The 18,797-nt window shown below is 42.3% G+C and overlaps 1 protein-coding gene across 1 annotated transcript in view; it reads right to left on the reverse strand.

Moving 5' to 3' along the window:
* Positions 1-2,421: 2,421 nt before the first annotated feature.
* The window catches only part of UQCRC2 (ubiquinol-cytochrome c reductase core protein 2), a 43,870-nt gene continuing 27,494 nt past the window's right edge, over positions 2,422-18,797 (reverse strand). The window contains exons 12-14 of the mRNA XM_082261293.1: positions 15,956-16,032; positions 9,313-9,466; positions 2,422-2,682 (exon numbers count right to left, since the gene is read on the reverse strand). Coding sequence (XP_082117419.1) covers positions 2,599-2,682; positions 9,313-9,466; positions 15,956-16,032 — 315 coding nt within the window. The 3' untranslated portion in view covers positions 2,422-2,598. The remainder of the gene's footprint in view (positions 2,683-9,312; positions 9,467-15,955; positions 16,033-18,797) is intronic.

An 18,797-nucleotide genomic window follows, 5' to 3' on the forward strand; every position in this document is an offset into this window, starting at 1 on the left:
TGACCTAAATCCAATAGAACACCTCTGGGACATTATGTTTTGGTCCCTCCGATGCCGTCAGGTTGCACCTCAGTCTGTTCAGGAACTCAGTTATGCCCTGGTCCAGATCTGGAAGGAAATACCACAGGAAACCATCCGTCATCTCATTAGGAGCATGCCCCGATGTTTTCAGGCATGCATACAAGCACGTGTGGGCCATACAAACTACTGAGTACCATTTTGAGTTGCTGCAATGAAATTTCAGAAAAATGCCTGTTGCATTATTTTTTCACTTTGAGAGGTTGACAATTTTAATTTCCATCAAACAATGTGGCATCTTTTCCTTCCTAACACATTACACAGTCCGTATCAGTATAGATACCCAGCATGAGATTTTTCCCCATTGAGATTTGATGTGTTTTCAAAAAGTTTTCCTTTACTTTTTTTGAGCAGTGTGTGATATATGTACGTGTATGTAGAGAGCGAAGGAGGATAATATCAGTTGCAAAAAACATGAACATTACAGATTACTAGCGTTTTTTAAAAACGAAAAGGAATAAGACGCAAAAAAAAAAAAAAAAAAAAAGCCAAAAAAGGACAATTGTCTTTAGGATGTCAGCAATTGATACCAAAATTAAAATGTATACTTGTGTAAATAACAGTTGTACAATTTGAATCAAAGAATGACACTTGCTTTTTTATACCTTCCGCCTATTGTTACGGCCGCGCTTGCGTATTTAACATTCGAAAATTCACTATAAACAGCTGCTTAAGATTCCCAAGGCATAGGATTGAAACTATTTTTATGGTCTGGGCATGCGCACATGTGCTGGTTCATAGTCGTAGGCTGTGGGAAAATTTTCTTTTCCATGAAATTTCTTTTTTTTCGACATTACTTTTTGAAAAGGTTTCAAAGCAGATTATCTCCAAACAATATACCACATCTTTAAGAACCATTTCAGCTATGCCATCATACTCAAAACACTATTTTCATGTCAAAAGTGGTACTTTTAGCACGACTTATTTACTCCCTCGCTGCCGTATATTGCCGATAGTAAATTTGCATTCACAATTCCGTTTTCCTACACGCTTTACTGAATGTACTGAATTCAGTTTAGGAGTAAATCTATGGCAATATTTTCAATTTCGCCTTAGAAGCTAAAAGTACGCACGTAGGCCCCAAGTACCCCGCATGAATTAGAAAATAATTTACTTCTCTCGGGAGTAGAGAGGAAATGTCTGTTGATCTAACGACACTTGTAAAAAACTGAGGCTTGCTGAGAGTGAGAGGGTTTACATTAGGGCTATCCTTACAATTTTGTTTGCCATTGTCCAATCGTCCGAAGGAAGCTGCATAACCCATGTTTTAAAGACTGATCCTGTGTCCTGTAATGTACACTTAAACAATTTCTAACCAATCCCCCTACCGGCTTTTGTTGTAAAACAGCCCTTGATTACCTTCATGTGAGCACCCAGGTGCAATGTCACTGCTTCCGCTGTCTGTAGATAGTAGTAGAGAGCAAAAGCAAAAGGCCAACTGGAGCAGCTTCGTGCCTTGTGATGGGCAATATTAGCGATCACAAATTTAAACAGTAGTACTGAGTCATTTTCGGGGGTTAGGGCATTATTTTAGGGGTTTAGGTTATTTGTTAGAAAATGCTTTAACATAGGAGACATTACAATATGGAGTGTTTAGATGAGCTGCAGAAGTTACACATGCTCTTGTGTGGAGAGGGCTGTGCAAGTAGTTCCAAGTTGTCAGCCCAAAGAACGGATACCCCTCCATGATGCCCTTGAGGGTATCCACAGTACAGTGCAGCTGATGCCACTATCTTCTTGTGAGGGTTACAATGTATGAACTGTAGACTGTCTAAATTAGACAAACTGGCATCCATTGTACCAAAGTCTTCCAGTAGAAGTACCTGAGCGTCTTCTCTCAAGGGGGTATTATTGGCTCTAAATTAGGCAACCTTGAAGCCCTAGGTTCACATGAAGTGTGAATCGACAGACTTCATTCGATTTGGAAAGGGAATGGCTCTGGATTGGTACTATTACTATTAACTGGAGCTGTGGACCACCTTAATCTTTTTGCCCAAGAGATTAATGTCTGCAATGTGTCCACTAAACACATATAAAGGCCATACAAACCATTTTCTATGCAAGATGTGGTAACTGCCACTAACCGTGGACCCTTGAGCAAATATAAATTTTTCCACAGGATGTTCTGCACAGAAATTCTCAGCCATATTCCAAAAAGCAATACACATTCCACACTTAGTTAAATTTTGCACACTACTCTTTAGCTTTTTGCAACAGATCCCAAGTAAATATAATAAACCATGCTTGAATTTATAAAAAGAACACCACGCAAAAACCAATAAATGAAATCGTAATCTTTAATTGTATGTGGTGCAGATAACACACAGGTGAGTTTTTTTTTCACAGACCACATAAGAAGCCTTCCAAAAAATCTTCCTGCTGCAAGTTGCATGTATGGTTTGGCTTCATAAATAATTACATTTCCCTATATCTGGTCAGAACAAGAATTTACAGAAGGTACACTTCTAAGGGCCTAGCCAAAAGTATATGCTGTCGTACGAGTGTCTTGCTGGAGAAGAGTTAGAGATCTGCAACAAATGGTGTGTTTTCCAAGTTCCCACTTGCTGCCAAGGATTTCTTTCCAGATGCAAATTTCTTTGCAGCCTACATGAGGAAGAGTAAAAGCTAGGCATTAAATGTGGAATTTCAATTGGTTAATGATTTTAAGTCCAGGCAACAAATGTTCCTTTCTCTATGTAGATTAACATTGCTGATCTGTGGTGATCAGAGACAATTACTGAAGAGTTTCTGGTGTATGGGACTGCGCACCCCCCCCATTTTTTTTTCCCCCCCAGACATCGAATCATTCATTGATGTGTGTGTGTGTGTGTGTGTAATATATACACACATACACACATATACATACACACACAGCTGAAAGAAAAAGTATGTGAACCTTTTGAAATGATATGGATTTCTGCACAAATTGGTCATAAAACGTGATCTGATCATCATCTTCTAAGTCACAATAGTCAATCACAGTCTGCTTAAACTAATAACACACAAAGAATGAAATGTTGCCATGTTTTTATTGGGTTGAGGCCAGGACTCTGACTAGGCCACTTTAGGAGTATTTTCTTCTGTTTAAGCCATTCTGTTGATTTACTTCTATGCTTTGGGTCATTGTCCTGTTGCAACACCCATCTTCTGTTGAGCTTCAGCTGGTAGACAGAGATGGCCTTAAGTTCTCCTGCAAAATGTCTTGATAAACTTGGGAATTAATTTTTCCATCGATGATAGCAATCCATCCAGGCCCTGACGCAGCAAAGCAGCCCCAAACCATTATGCCCCCACCACCATACTTCACAGTTGGGATGAGGTTTTGCTCTCAGAAGACCTACGATTAAAAATTGTTGACTTGCATAAAGCTGGAAAGGGTTATAAAAGTATCTCCAAAAGCCTTACTGTTCATCAGTCCACGGTAAGACAAATTGTCTATGGATGGAGAAAGTTCAGCACTGCTGCTACTCTCCCTAGGAGTGGCCGTCCTGTAAAGACGACTGCAAGAGCACAGTGCAGACTGCTCAATGAGGTGAAGAAGAATCCAAGAGTGTCAGCTAAAGACTAAAGGGCCATACACACTATAAGATTTTCTTAAGTCTTTTTCCTTCAGATTTACCTTTTCTATGTAGTGCAAGGGCCTGCCAGATTGCATACAAATTGAAAGTGTTTAGGTTTGACCTAATATTATCTGGTTTTGGTAAATCTAAAGGAAAAAGTCTTCAGAAAATCTTATAGTGTGTATGGCCCTTTACAAAAGTCACTGGCAAATGCTAACATCCCTGTTAGCGAATCTACAATGCGTATAACACTAAAGAAGAATGGATTTCATGGGAGGATATCACAGAGGAAGCCACTGCTGTCCAAACTAAACATTTCTGCACATTTACAGTTTGCACAAAAGCACCTGGATGTTCCACAGCAGTACTGGCAAAATATTCTGTGGACAGATGAAACCAAAGTTGAGTTGTTTGGAAGAAACACACAACACTATGTGTGGCGAAAAAGAGGCACAGCACACAAACATCAAAACCTCATCCCAACTGTAAAGTATGGTGGTGGGGGCATCATGGTTTGGGGCTGCTTTGCTGCGTCAGGGCCTGGACGGATTGCTATCATCGAAGGAAAAATGAATTCCCAAGTTTATCAAGACATTTTGCAGGAGAACTTAAGGCCATCTCTGTCTACCAGCTGAAGCTCAACAGAAGATGGGTGTTGCAACAGGACAATGACCAAAAGCATAGAAGTAAATCAACAGAATGGCTTAAACATAAGAAAATACGCCTTCTGAAGTGGCCCAGTCAGAGTCCTGACCTCAACCCGATTGAGATGCTGTGGCATGACCTCAAGAAAAGCGATTCACGCCAGACATCCCAAGAATATTGCTGAACTGAAACAATTCTGTAAAGAGGAATGGTCAAGAATTACTCCTGACCAATAAAAACATGGCAACATTTCATTCTTTGTGTGTTATTAGTTTAAGCAGACTGTGAGCCCCCATTCACACTAGGGCGACTCACGAGGCGACTTGTGTCGCCCCAGGTCGCTTGACATGACCAAACCAATGTAAATGAATCAGTGCCGTCTTAATTGCCGCTATTAAGGTCGCTCCGACTTCAGAAAAGGGTCCTGTACTACTTTCAGGCGACCAGTGATCCGACCTGTCCCATATACTTCAATGGGAGTCGCCTCCTTATCTTAATTGAAGCGACCTGTAATCCGACTTGTCATCCGACTTTGCTAAAAAATGGCAGTGAACAAGAAAAGAGCATAATTTTCTTGCAGGCATTAGCGGTCATTTTTTTAGGCAGGCATGTCATTTTTTGGATTTCGTTTCTGGGGGGTCTAAAAAGTGTCCCTGTCAAGTTTCAGCTCTGTAGCATGTCCAGAACCCCTAAAAAAAAAACATTTTTCTTTTAATTTTTTGTAGTGTCTTTACCAGCTGTCTTTTATACTTGCAGGCATTCATCAGCGGTCATTTTTTTAGGCAGGCATGTCATTTTTTGGATTTCGTTTCTGGGGGGTCTACAAAGTGTCCCTGTCAAGTTTCAGCTCTGTAGCATGTCCAGAACCCCTAAAAAAAATCATTTTTCTTTTAATTTTTTGTAGTGTCTTACCAGCTGTCTTTTTTTCTTGCAGGCATTTAGCGGGCATTTTTTTAAGCAGGCATGTCATTTTTGGGATTTCGTTTCTGGGGGGTCTAAAAAGTGTCCCTGTCAAGTTTCAGCTCTGTAGCATGTCCAGAACCCCTAAAAAACAGCATTTTTACTATATTTTCAGGAATACGGCTTCTCTGCGGCTGGCTTTTTTTCTTGCAGGCATTTAGCGGGCATTTTTTTAGGCAGGCATGTCATTTTTTGGATTTCGTTTCTGGGGGGTCTAAAAAGTGTCCCTGTCAAGTTTCAGCTCTGTAGCATGTCCAGAACCCCTAAAAAAAAACATTTTTCTTTTAATTTTTTGTAGTGTCTTTACCAGTTGTCTTTTATACTTGCAGGCATTCATCAGCGGTCATTTTTTTAGGCAGGCATGTCATTTTTTGGATTTCGTTTCTGGGGGGTCTACAAAGTGTCCCTGTCAAGTTTCAGCTCTGTAGCATGTCCAGAACCCCTAAAAAAAAATCATTTTTCTTTTAATTTTTTGTAGTGTCTTACCAGCTGTCTTTTTTTCTTGCAGGCATTTAGCGGGCATTTTTTTAGGCAGGCATGTCATTTTTTTTATTTAGTGTCTGGGGGGTCTAAAAAGTGTACCTGTCAATTTTCAGCTCTGTAGCATGTCCAGAACCCCTAAAAAACAGCATTTTTACTATATTTTCAGGAATACGGCTTCTCTGCGGCTGGCTTTTTTTCTTGCAGACATTTTACGGGCATTTTTTGGGTGTCTTTGGAGGCATGTGCTTCTTAAAAATTATAGGAAAAAAGCTCTTTTTTTTTTTTTTACGTTTCTGGACAGACAAACAAAGCTATGTGAGACACACAACACTGCACACATGGGAAAAAGGAAATATGTAAAAAAAAAAACACAGGAAAAGGAAATTAGGTCACAAGACATCAGATTGTGATTGGCCAAATAAAAAGTTGCCTCGCGATTAGGTCGCGTCAAAGTCGCGCTAAGTCGCGCCAAAGTCGCGCCAAAGTCGCGTCAAAGTCGCGCCAAAGTCGCGTCAAAGTCGCGTCAAAGTCGCGCTGGAAGCGACGCTACTTTAGTGGTAGCGGCAGTGTGAACCAGCACTGATTGTCTATTGTTGTGACTTAGATGATGATCAGATCACATTTTATGACCAATTTGTGCAGAAATCCATATCATTCCAAAGAGTTCACATACTTTTTCTTGCAGCTGTGTGTGTGTGTATATTATATACATACATACATACACACACACACACACACACACACACACACACACACAAAATGAATGATTCAATGTCTGGGGAAAAAAAAAAAAAGATAAAAAAAAAGGGGATGCAGTCCCATACACCAGAAACTCTTCAGTAATTGTCTCGGATCACCACCCTTCACGTATGGATGTCTTCTCACTGCTTGAATGGACCTCACTAATTAAAAGGAGGTCTATATGCACTTTGAAGTGTTATAAGTGGCACCACTCCCACTGGCCCTACACTCCAAATCTGTGGCTCTCAGCAGCTCTCCCAGCATGGTGTCAATCATATAGGAGGCAAGAGAAAAGAACCATAGTGCAAATCACTAGTAAAAAGCGTTTATTTCCATATAAAAATCCACTCGCATTTCAGAAGTAAAAAAACAAGCATTTCACAAAACAATCCTCTGCATACACAGCTCCACCTAGTCCCAGCGTGATTAAGTCACCACAATGGGCTTTCTCAAAGGTTCAGAGCCTAGGGTTCTTTCCTCTTGCATCCTATTAGGATTGCGTTTTCTCTTGAGACATGCACATGACTTTTACCTAAATGTGAGTAATTGTTTAAATAAAAGATCCATCCTAAGGGTTTACACTATCGAGTGTTTTTATTTGCATTGCATCTTTGGAGTTGGCGATACCTTTCCCGAGCCGTATGTCATGGTACTGTTCGTGGGACTGGTGATTACTGGCTGCAGTGTTTGCATAGGGATAAGTCCCCAAACACCTGTTTGACCTTCCTGTTCTCAGGGGGTCCAGGTGCTCCGGTAAGAGTACATCTCAACTGAGTGTTTGATGTGTGCCCTTTAAGGTGGAGGGAAGGATTTTAGCCATCTTTCCTTGGCTTCTTGGATCACCCTTATTCCAACTTCTATATAATGGACTGCTTTCTTACTTTGGACATAAGCACTATGAATTGAACTTTATTTGCACTTTATTCCTATTATTATGATACATTTTCACTGATTATGGTTGAAAGCACAACCCATTTCATTTATATTATTGTTTGGTGAAAAATATCTCACTGTTGGGTTTGCAGCTATTTAATGAGGTATAACACAAGCGCAGTTTTCTTTGGTTTAAATTTCTACTTCTGAAAATGCTAGTTGCCAGACTGGGTCTTCATTAGTTCAGAATCACCAACCCAGAGACAATATATTTATGAGAAAGATTAGTGTTCTATTAAGTGTCAGGTCACACTTATGCGATGCGGGAAGGCTGCGAATTCGCAGCCTGTTCCCGCATCGCAAACGCACCCTTGGCAGTTCACACTGCCATATGCGATACGCTGGGGGTGTCAATGAAATGTTAACGACACCCCCAGTTTGATCGCATATCGCAGTGCGATCTTTACAGTTCGCACAGGATCGGATCGCACAAGTGTGAACCACTGTGCGATCCGATCCTGATGCGGCTGAAAAAAAGGGTCATGTGCGACTTTTGTGAGGGTGCAGTGCGAATTTAGCCATACAAAGTGTATGGCTAAATTCGCACCGCACAGCCGATCGCATGTAATGAAGGAGCAGTGCGCTCCGATCGCCACAGCCGCAAGAGTGTGATCCGGCACTTAAGCAACCTTTCTCACTTCATAAACAAAATAAATGTGAAAATATCTTGCAAAAGAGGAGCAATAAATACCTTTCTGGCAGGCTGAGTGTTAAAACTTTGCCATCTTGAAGAGCTCCAAACTTTGCTGCTCTCTAGCAATTTTAGGGATGCCAGATAAAATGTCCCTTGCTGGCTGCTGTGGTGAATGAATCCTACATCATTATAGGACACTGTAAGTGGATCAGTGGAAGGAACCAAAGCAACCAACACATCTGGAAGTATTAGAGAGCAGCAGTGCATGAAGCATTTCAAGATGGCAAAGTTTCAACATAATCCCCTCCAGAAGGGGAGTAATTCCTTTCTTCTGCAGGGTACTTTCAGATTTGTATCTTTGAAAAAGACAAGGTTGTGTTAAAGGCAGAAAAATAATTTCTTCTATGCTGCTGCCAAGCTTTTCCAACAATGCCTACTACAAAATAAGTGGTATTGTAAAGTACATGTATACTTGGTGTGTTTTATACTTTGACTGTTCATGTCATTGGTCTGCATGTTGCCAGTCCCTGTGTGTGCTGTGATTTAGGTCTGGGAAAGTGCACACTACATCCACACACGTCCCTATGTGTGCTGCTAGAGGGGGTGGACCTTTACCTCCAGGGCTTGTAATCTGATAAGCCCAGTTTGCATATTATTCAAAATGAATGGGCTTCCTTAATACAATGCATGTAAAATACCACATGCCTGCAGTAACACAGCACAACAGAACAGCCAGATAAAAGGGGCATTTACAGTCTACATTTGGTAAGGCTGCATTCCATATCGAGGTGGTGACACGGCTGGGACTCTTTATTAGTGATGGATGTTCACTATCTACATGGTCATTTTTGAACATTTCTGAACAGGATTACATTTCTTCACATTTCAGACTTTTTTTCCCTTTATTTTCAATATTGCTTTACTAGCAATTAGACTTTATTTTACACAGTTATTTCATAAAGAAAGACAATTGTATGGGCACTCTAGGATTAATGCACTATTTAATTAATATTTTAAATTTTTTTTTTTTTTAAAATTTTCATTATCACTGTTCCATTAGCACAGCTCTTTTGATATCTTATTTTCATATGAACCGCCATAATTCAGGGATCTCCCTTTATTTAGAAGGATTTATGAAACTTACCTTGATCATCTATTCAAGGTTTTTAGCTTTATTGACCAAAGTAAGGTCATTATACATTATACCGCTCAAAAATACAGACATAATATTGCTGTAAGAGTATAAAAAACTCACTAAACAGATTAAAAACTACTTACATTAACAACATCTGCGCTGGTCACAGAATCTATTTGTTGGATGGCAGCAGCTGGTGATGTATAGGTACCGGCTGCCAGTGCCTGGGACCCAATCTCATTCAACAGCCCGGAGGAATTTTCACTGGCTAGAAGGTACTGGGATTTCAGTTGGTTCCTGAAATGACAAATCACTTGCGTTTACATATCAATACAAACTTTGCAGACAGTATTTAGGTATGTACATGAATTCAAAAGAACTATAGTTCTTTGCCTGGAAAGCACAAGGTGTAAAGAGCTTGCACCACAAACTATTTGTGTAGGTGCATTATGCTACCAAAGCTTTGACATCATAAGCTGTAGACTAAACTTTTACTTGGATTAACCACTTCCATACCGGGCTTATTCTGGCACTCCTCTCCTAAATGTAAAAACATTTTTGTGCTGGAATATTACTCAGAACCCCCAAACATTATATATACATATAGCAGAGACCCTAGGGAATAAAATAGCAGTCCCTGCAACTTTCTATATCACACGGTATATGCGCAGCAATTTTTCAAATTTTTTTTTTTTTTAAAAAAGCAACAGTAAAGTTAGCCCAATTTGTTTGTATTATGTGAAATATGATGTTACGCCGAGTAAATAGATACCCAACATGTCACGCTTTAAAATTGCGCACACTCGTGGAATGACGCAAAACTTCAGGACTTAAAAATCTCCATAGGTGAGGCTTTAAACATTTTTACAGGATAACAGTTTAGAGAGGAGGTCTTGGGCTAGAATTGTTGCTCTCGCCCTAATGTTTGCGGCGATACCTCATGTGTGGTTTAAACACCGTTTACATATGTGGGTGTGACAAAAGGTATGTGTTCGCTTCTGTGTGCAGGGACGGGGGAGTGTTAAACTGGATTTTTGTCTCTTTAAAATCCTTTTCTCTGAGGTTCACTGACAGACGGCTTCAATTCTTCAGACCATTGGGCTTATACGCTCGCTCTCTAGGAGTAGGACTAGGTGGAAACCTTTTTGGCTACGCCCCTGGGGCAGTCCATGAGGGTAGACCTTCATTTCCTGCTGTAGGACTCCAGTTTGTAACAAGCAGTGTCAGAAGAACAAATAACTCCAAAAGAGGGGTGGGTGCTGTGTGTCAGTGAACATCAGAGAAAAGGATTTTACGGTAAGACAAAAATCCAGTTTCCTCTTTCGTTCACTGACAGACACAGCTTCAATTCTTCAGACCATTGGAACGCCCCAAAGCAGTGTCAACATGAGTGGGGGTAAAAAAAAAAAAACACAGCAAACGCAGAATTCCCAACAAGGCTAAATATAGCCAACCAGGTAACAGGAGCTCAACTAGGAATAACTGGAGCTCACCACCAGGCAAAATGTTCACCCTCAAGAAGCAGAAGCCTCTGCAACCACAGCCTGCAAAACTTTGTGGCCAAACGCCGCATCTGAAAATGCAAGTACATCCACCCTCTAAAACTTTGTGAATGTGTGTACAGACGACCACGTAAGCCGCCTTGCACACCTCAACCACTGACGCCTGATGACGGAAGGCCCAGGGAGGTACTAAGCGCCCTCGTAGAATGCGCTTTAACAGGGAAAGGAGGAACCTGACCCTTAACAGAGTAGGCTTACACCACCGTCTGCCTGATCCACTTGGAAATGGTCGCAGCAGATGTGGCCTGCCCCTTACGAGGTCCATCCCTAACACAAACAAAGAATCAGATTTCCTAATAAGTTCAGTCACCACCAGGTACACCCAAATTGCCCTAAGCACATCTAAAGAACGGAAAGCAATTTTCTTAAGATGTGTAGGCTTAGGACATAGGGACGGTAGCACAATGTCTTCATTCAAATGAAATCCCCGAGACAACCTTAGGAAGGAATGCCTGACAGGGTTGTAACACCACTTTGTCCCTATGAATCACCAGGACTGACAGGACAGTGTAGCCAACTCTGACAAGCGACGTGCGGAAGTAATGGCTACCAGGAAAGCCACCTTCTGCGACAGAGTGAGCAGAGGAATTTCTCAAATATTTTCAAAGGGAGGCCTGTGAAGCACCAACAGAACCAAATTGAGATGCCACGGAGGTACCAGGGAGTCACACCGGAGGAGCCAGATGGCGAGCTCCGTGCACAAAAGTGTGAACCAAGGACTTCGCCGCCAATGGCATTTAGAAAAAAATAGCCAAGCTGGAAATCTGGCCCTTGATGGTGCCCAAAGCCAAACGTTGATCTACACCCAATTGTAGAAACTCCAACAGGAGAGACACCGAAAAGGAGCGAGGAAAAACCCCTTGTGACTCACACCAAGTAATGTATGCCTTCCAAACTCTATGGTAAACCTTCCTGAAAGTAGATTTCCTAGCCTTCAACAGCGTAGGAATCACAGACTCAGACAGCCCTCTGTCCTTCAGCACCTGGCTTTCAATAGCCACCCCATTAAAGCCAGCAACCGTAAAGCAGGATGAAAGATTGGTCCTTGAGACAGAAGTTCTTCCCTGAGAGGAAGTTTCCAAGGGACGCCTGCTACCAGCCTTACCAGGCCTGTGTACCAAGACCGGCGAGGCCAGTCTGGCACCACCAGAATAACTGGAATCCCTTCTACCTCAATTCTGCGTAGCAGTCTCGACAGAAGTTGTATTGGAGGAAAGGCATAAATCAGATGATACTGACCCTAAGGAGCCACCAGGACCTCTGCGGGGTCGGACATAGGATCCCAAGACCTTGACAAGAACCTCTGCACCTTCCTGTTGAGACAGGAAGCAAGCAGGTCCACATCGGGGGTCCCCCACCGAAGACACAGTTGATGAAAAACCTCCAGGTGAAGAGACCATTCTCCCTGGTCCAACGTCTCTACTTCCGGAATATGCACTGCAGAGAGGGCCGGAACATATCGTTCTGCCCATCTCAAGATGCCAGCCACTTCACAGGCCGCCAGGGCACTCTTTGTGCCTCCTTGATGATTGACATAGGCCACAGCCATAGAATTCTCTGATTGTATCTGCACAGGACATCCCTGCAGATGATCCGTCCATTGAGACAAAGTCTGATCGCCCGAATTTCCAGGATGTTGATCGGCAACCTGGACTCATCCCGAGTGCAGACACCGTGGGCTGAACACACTCCCAAAACACCTCCCCATCTGGACAGACTGGCATTCGTGGTGATTACAGTCAAATACAGGGGAAGAAAGGATTTTCCTATACGTAGAGCCTGGGAACGGAGCCACCATAGGAGAGATTATCTCGAACCCCAACTCAACAGAAACAGATTGTCCAATGACAGCGGATCCTTGTTCCATTTGATCAAAATCTCCCTTTGCAAAGATCTGTTGTTGAACTGCGCAAACAGAATCACCTGTGGATACCATCAGACAGTACTTGCATACAAGGCCCAAATGACAATCGATGGTTGGACAACAGGAGCCAAATAGCATCCTGTAGTAGGGATGCACCGAAATGAAATTCTTGGCCGAAGCCGAATAATAATGAAATGCTTGGCCGAAGGCCGAATACCGAACGCGGTGTTTCGCATTTTTTCCATTTATTTTGCCAATTTTTAGGGGGCACGCTGATGGGCACATTTTATGTTAGGGGCACGCTGATGGGCACATTTTATGTTAGGGGGCACTCTTGATGGGCAAAACAAAACATTTAAATCAGCGTTTCTCTTAACATAAAATATGCCCATTAGCGTGCCCCTTAAAATAAAATATGCCCATCAGAGTGCCCCTTAACATAAAATATGCTCATCAGCATGTCCCTTAGCATAAAATAAGGGGCACGCTGATGGCCACATTTTATGTCAAGGGAGCACTCTGTTGGGCACATTTTTTTTCTTTTTTTTTTTTTTTTTAAGGGGCACTTTATAGGGCACTCTAATGTAATGAGCATGGCAAGTGGCAACAACATATGGCAGTCTGCACACTAATGCTTGTGCAGCTGCCAGCTACCGTATTCTCCCCCAAATGTGCTCAGCTCCATATCACATACCTGAACTGCAGCCAGAGCCAAAAGCCGCGAACAGGGGGGCGGGGCGTGGACCTAGTGTGAAGGAGCCGCAGTCAGGAGCAGGGGGCGGGACGCGCGCGTGACGTCACACCCCCTACTCGCGGCCGGACAGGACACCAGCGGCGTGTGAGAAGGGAGCCGCGAACCGCAATGAGGAAGGTGAGGGATCAGGGCGGAAGCTGACATTGTTCGGCTCAAAATTATTCGGCCTTTTGACTTATTCGGCCGAACGCCGAAAATGCTATTTTCTCTATTTTCGGCCGAAGAATATTCGGTGCATCCCTATCCTGTAGCTTCAAAAGTTTTGTCTGAGGAAGAAACACCCAGGCTGACGCTGAATCCAGCGTGAGACCCAAGTAGTCCAGCTATGTGGACGGAGACAGTGCTGATTTCTGAAAATTTAGTGTCCACCCGAAGTCCTGCAGAGTTTGCACCGTAACGTCCAAGTCGGCTTCTAGAGCCGAGGAAGACTCTGCTTGCAGAAGTAGATCGTCCAGGTAACCTAGTATGGCGATCCCCTTCTGCCGTAACAAGGCCAACACTAGGGCCAAAACCTTGACAGTTCCTGTAAATTCTTGGGCTGTCTTGCATGAACTGCACATTTGAGATCTCACCAGTGGCTCAATGAAATGGAGGTCAAGAGACTGAGATGGCCACTCCAGAACCTTCACTTTATTCTGCTGTAGCCAATGACAGGTCGACTTGGGCCTGGTGTTTAGGATCATTGTCATGTTGGAATGTTCAAGTAAGTCTCATGCGCAGCTTCTGGCCTGATGAAAGCAAATTTTCCTCCAGTATTTTTTGATAACATACTGCATTCATCTTGCCATCAATTCTGACCAAATTTCCTGTGCCTTTGTAGCTCACACATCCCCAAAACATCAGCGATCCACCTCCGTGTTTCACAGTAGGAATGGTGTACCTTTCATCATAGGCCTTGTTCACTCCTTTCCAAATTTAGCGTTTACGGTTGTGGCCAAAAAGCTAAATTTTGGTCTCATCACTCCAAATGACCTTATGCCAGATGGTTTGGGGCTTGTCTCTGTGCTGTTTGGTGTATTGTAAGTGGGATACTTTGTGGCATTTGCGTAGTAATGGCTTTCTTCTAGTGACTCGACCATGCAGCCCATCTTTAAGTTCCTCCTTAATATGCATCTTGAAACAGCCACACCACATGTTTTCAGACAGTCCTGTATTTCACCTGAAGTTATTTGTGGGTTTTTCTTTGTATCCCGAACAATTTTCCTGGCAGTTGTGGCTGAAATTTTAGTTTGTCTACCTGACCGTGGTTTGGTTTCAACAGAACGCCTCATTTTCCATTAGAGTTTGAACACTGCTGATTGACATTCTCAATTCCTTGGATATCTTTTTATATCCCTTTCCTGTTTTACACAGTTAAACTACCTTTTCCCGCAGATCCTTTGACAATGCTTTTGCTTTCCCCATGACTCAGAATCCAGAAACTTCAGTGCAGCACTGGATGAAAGATGCTAGGGTCTGTCAGGAGTCCAGAAACTCATTGACCTTTTATACACACACACTAATCACAAGCAAACAGATCACAGGTGAGGATGATTACCTTTAATAGCCATTCAAACCCCTTTGTGTCAACTTGTGTGCATGTTATCAGGCCAAAATAACCAGGGTATGTAAACTTGTGATCAGGGTCATTTGGTAGTTTCTGTTGTCATCATGATTTAAAAAAAAAAAAAAAAAAAAAAAAAAAAAAAAAAAAAAGAGTAAAAAATAAACAACACAGTGGATTGATAATAAATGGCTTCAGTCAAATACGAACCATGAGTGAAAGAAAAATGTTTGTGTTATCATTCATATTCTCAGAAAAATTGCCAAGAAATCAAATTCTGCCAGGGTATGTAAACTTATGAGCACAACTGTATATTGGAATATGAAGGTAAGAATCCTTGAGATTGATAGAGGCCAGTAGATCTCCTTGATGCAGGAAAGCTACTACTGTGCGAATGGACTCCATCCGAAATTTCTGAAAAAAATCTCAGCCTTTCCAGCGGAGTCCACGGTAGTATTTACAACTGCCAGGCTGGACGTGATATCATAACGTTGCGTCCGTGCTGCAAAGAGTCATAGAGACCATCTGGTCCTCGGTATTCTCCATGGTAAATTTCCACCGCCGGCGGATTCCTTCTCCAGCTCACCGATCACACAGGCGAGCCAGTAGAAGCACCGGAGGGCGGCGGGAATCCCGGGGGGTGGGGGGGGAACGACACACGTCCCCTCCTGCAGCCTCTAAGAACGATCAAGTGGCTGAACTGCCGATGTGATTGTTCTTACAGTGCAGGGAATCGCCGGCTGCAAAAGAAGATGTCTGCAGGCATCATTCAGATTTCTCCCCTCAGAGTATGAGGTCCTTGGGCTGGAAATGGCTAAAGAAAAAATTTTTTGTAATGGATGAATGATATATCAACGTCTCCCAACACTTCAATCTACTATAAATAAGGGCTGATTAGCAAGTGTACTTCTTATACAATGTGGATTAAGAATGTTTTGGAGACAGCCAGCCTATATCCTTACAATCACTTATCTTAGAAGACCATCGCTGTTATAACAAAATGGTAATTCCATTCACGGGGGGAAAAGATAAGGAGGTAACTGCAAAAAAATAATGTACTCACTTTGCTCTTGTGATATCAGCCTCTGTTACAGTACCACTGGCAACAGATTTCACCTGGTTAACTGCAGCTTTTATTACCTTTAAAAAAAAAAGAAAAAAAAAAAATTTTTTTTTTTTTTTTTAGCAGAGAACTTACCCAACATAAAAGAAACTTGCCTCATCTTTGCTTTACTACATAATAAACCATTGACCTGTAGCAAACACTTAGCTTGTGACATCTAGGAGCACCTGATAAATCACTAGTGTTGAATGGGTCAGTGACAGGTAGTGAAACAGGGATGAGAATGACAGCCCCCAAACCATGCACCTTCAAAACAGCTCAGCAATGGCAGGTACAATACTTGTAGCTTGCCAGGTTAACTTTCGATTTGTCTGGCATGTGCGCATACAAACTGGAATCTCTGCAAATGTGACCTGCATGCCATGGCAGACAACACAAATATTTTCTATCAATGGGTACATGCTGATGGCTAAATTTTGAAGCTGGAGACTTCTATAATTGACAGTTATCCAAAACTGAAATCTCAGTTTTCTGTTGCCCTCACGTAAGGGGTTTCTGGCTTAATATTAAATTTAAAGAGCAGTAAGGCCTCATACTTATGAGCTTCAGATTGTAGTAAAGAATTGTATACAGCAAGCTTTCAAAAAACGTTTAGCATTGCAAATGCTTTACTTTTTGCAAACAGTTTTAACTTTTTAAAGCCACCTTAAGCAGATATAATGATATAAAGAAAACAGATATAATGTAAGTGCAGACTGTCGCTTTAAACAAGCTGCTAACAGGCTTTAGTAGGCTTCGCCACAACTTGAGGCTTGTTAAAGCATGCTGACAGCTTAACAGGACATAACACTCCTATAAGGATCTGTGTTCAAAGTCTAAGTGTAGCTAAAATAAAAAAAACAGAAAATAGTCACAAAAGGACATAACCTGCAGACAGTAGGAAGTGTCCCTTGGGCTGATTCCAATTTTGTTGTCAGACTGAGGAAACAGACTGAGAAGAATTTCTTCTAATAGAATTGGAATCAGCACAAGTGACACACCCTACTGACTGTACGTTATGCCCCCTGTGCGGATTTTGTGGTTTTTTTTTTATTTTAGCTACACTACGGCTTTAAAAACACCCCTCTACTGAAACTGCAGTTTGCTTTTAAGACTCCAAGAAAGCAATTTTGTAAAAGCTTGCAGTGCACATTAGTCTTCTACATATAAAATCCACATGTAAAAGGCCTAAATGTAATTTTAGTCAATATGATTGCAAAGCAAATACAAAATAAAAAAAACAAACAAGACAAAATTTGTATTTTTTTGCAAATGCTTCACACCACTCCTTAGTTTACATATCTTACCAGTTTTCGAACATAAAAAATTATACATTGCTCTAAAAAGCAACACTTTTTATTCAGAGTATAGCATCAACTCCATACAACTCCTGGGATATTGATCTGGTCACTTAAGTAGCAGAGGGGGTTGTTAAGCAGTTTCAGCTGCTTTGGTGTTAATGAAATTAACAGGTGTACTAGATGGGCAACAATGAGTACCTCCAAAACAGAAATGGTTTTACAGGTTGAGGCCACTGATCACCTACTCCTCTTTTCTGACTTTTTCATTAGTTTTGCATTTGGCTAGGGCCAGTGTCACTTCTGGTAGCAGGAGGCGATACCTGGACCCTATAGAGGTTGCCCAGGCAGTCCAACTCTTGCTGGGCCTTCCAGCAGAGTTTTAAGAGTATGGAGGAGATTCCAGGAGACAGGCAGTTACTCTAGGACAGCTGGACAGGGCTGTAGAAGGTCCTTAACCAATCAGCAGGACCGGTATCTGCTCCTTTGTGCAAGGAGGAAGAGAATGAGCACTGCCAGAGCCCTACAAAATGACCTTCAGCAGGCCATTGGTGAGAATGTCTCTGACCAAACAATCAGAAATAGACTTCATGAGGGTGGCCTGAGGGCCCTGTGCTCACTGCCCGGCACTGTGGAGCTCAATTGAACACCAGAATTGGCAGGTCCGCCACTGGCACTCTGTGCTTTTCATAGATGAGAGCAGGTTCACCCTGAGCACATGTGAGACGTGAAAGGGTCTGGAGAAGCCGTGGAGAAGGTTATGCTGTCCGTAACATTATTCAGCACAAACAGTTTGGTGGTGGGTCAGTGATGGTCTGGAGAGGCATATCTATGGAGGGACGCACAGACCTCTACAGGCTAGACATTGGCACCCTGACTGCCCTTCGATATCGGGATGAAATCCTTGGACCCATTGTCAGACCCTACGCTAGTGCAGTGGGTACTGGGTTACTCCTGGTGCACAATGCCTAGCCTCATGTGGCGAAAGTATACAGCCAGTACCAGGAGGATAAAAAGGAATTGATACCATTGAATGGCCCCCACGCTCGCCTGACCTAAACCCAATAGAACACCTCTGGGACATTATGTTTGGGTTCATACGTCGCCGCCAGGTTGCACCTCAGTCTGTTCAGGAGTTTAAGGATCCCCTGGTCCAGATCTGGGAGGAAATACCCCAGGACACCATTATCTCTTTAGGAGCATGCCCTGATGTTATACAAACTACTGAGTACCATTTTGAGTTGCTACAATGAAATTTCAGCAAAATTGACTAGCCTGCTGTATCATTTTTTCAATTTGATTTTCGGGGTGTCTTTGAATTCAGCCCTCTACACATTGATAACTTTCATTTCCATCAAATGATGTGACACCTTTTTTTCCCTAACACATTACCCAGTTTATATCAGTAGAGATATCCAGGGTAATATTTTTCCCCATTGAGATCTGATGTGTTTTCAAAGTGCTCCTTTAATTTTTTTTGAGGTGTGTGTGTGTGTGTGTGTGTG

This window comes from Pelophylax lessonae (genome assembly GCF_965119305.1).
Source record: "Pelophylax lessonae genome assembly, chromosome: 6".
Lineage (NCBI taxonomy): Eukaryota > Metazoa > Chordata > Amphibia > Anura > Ranidae > Pelophylax > Pelophylax lessonae.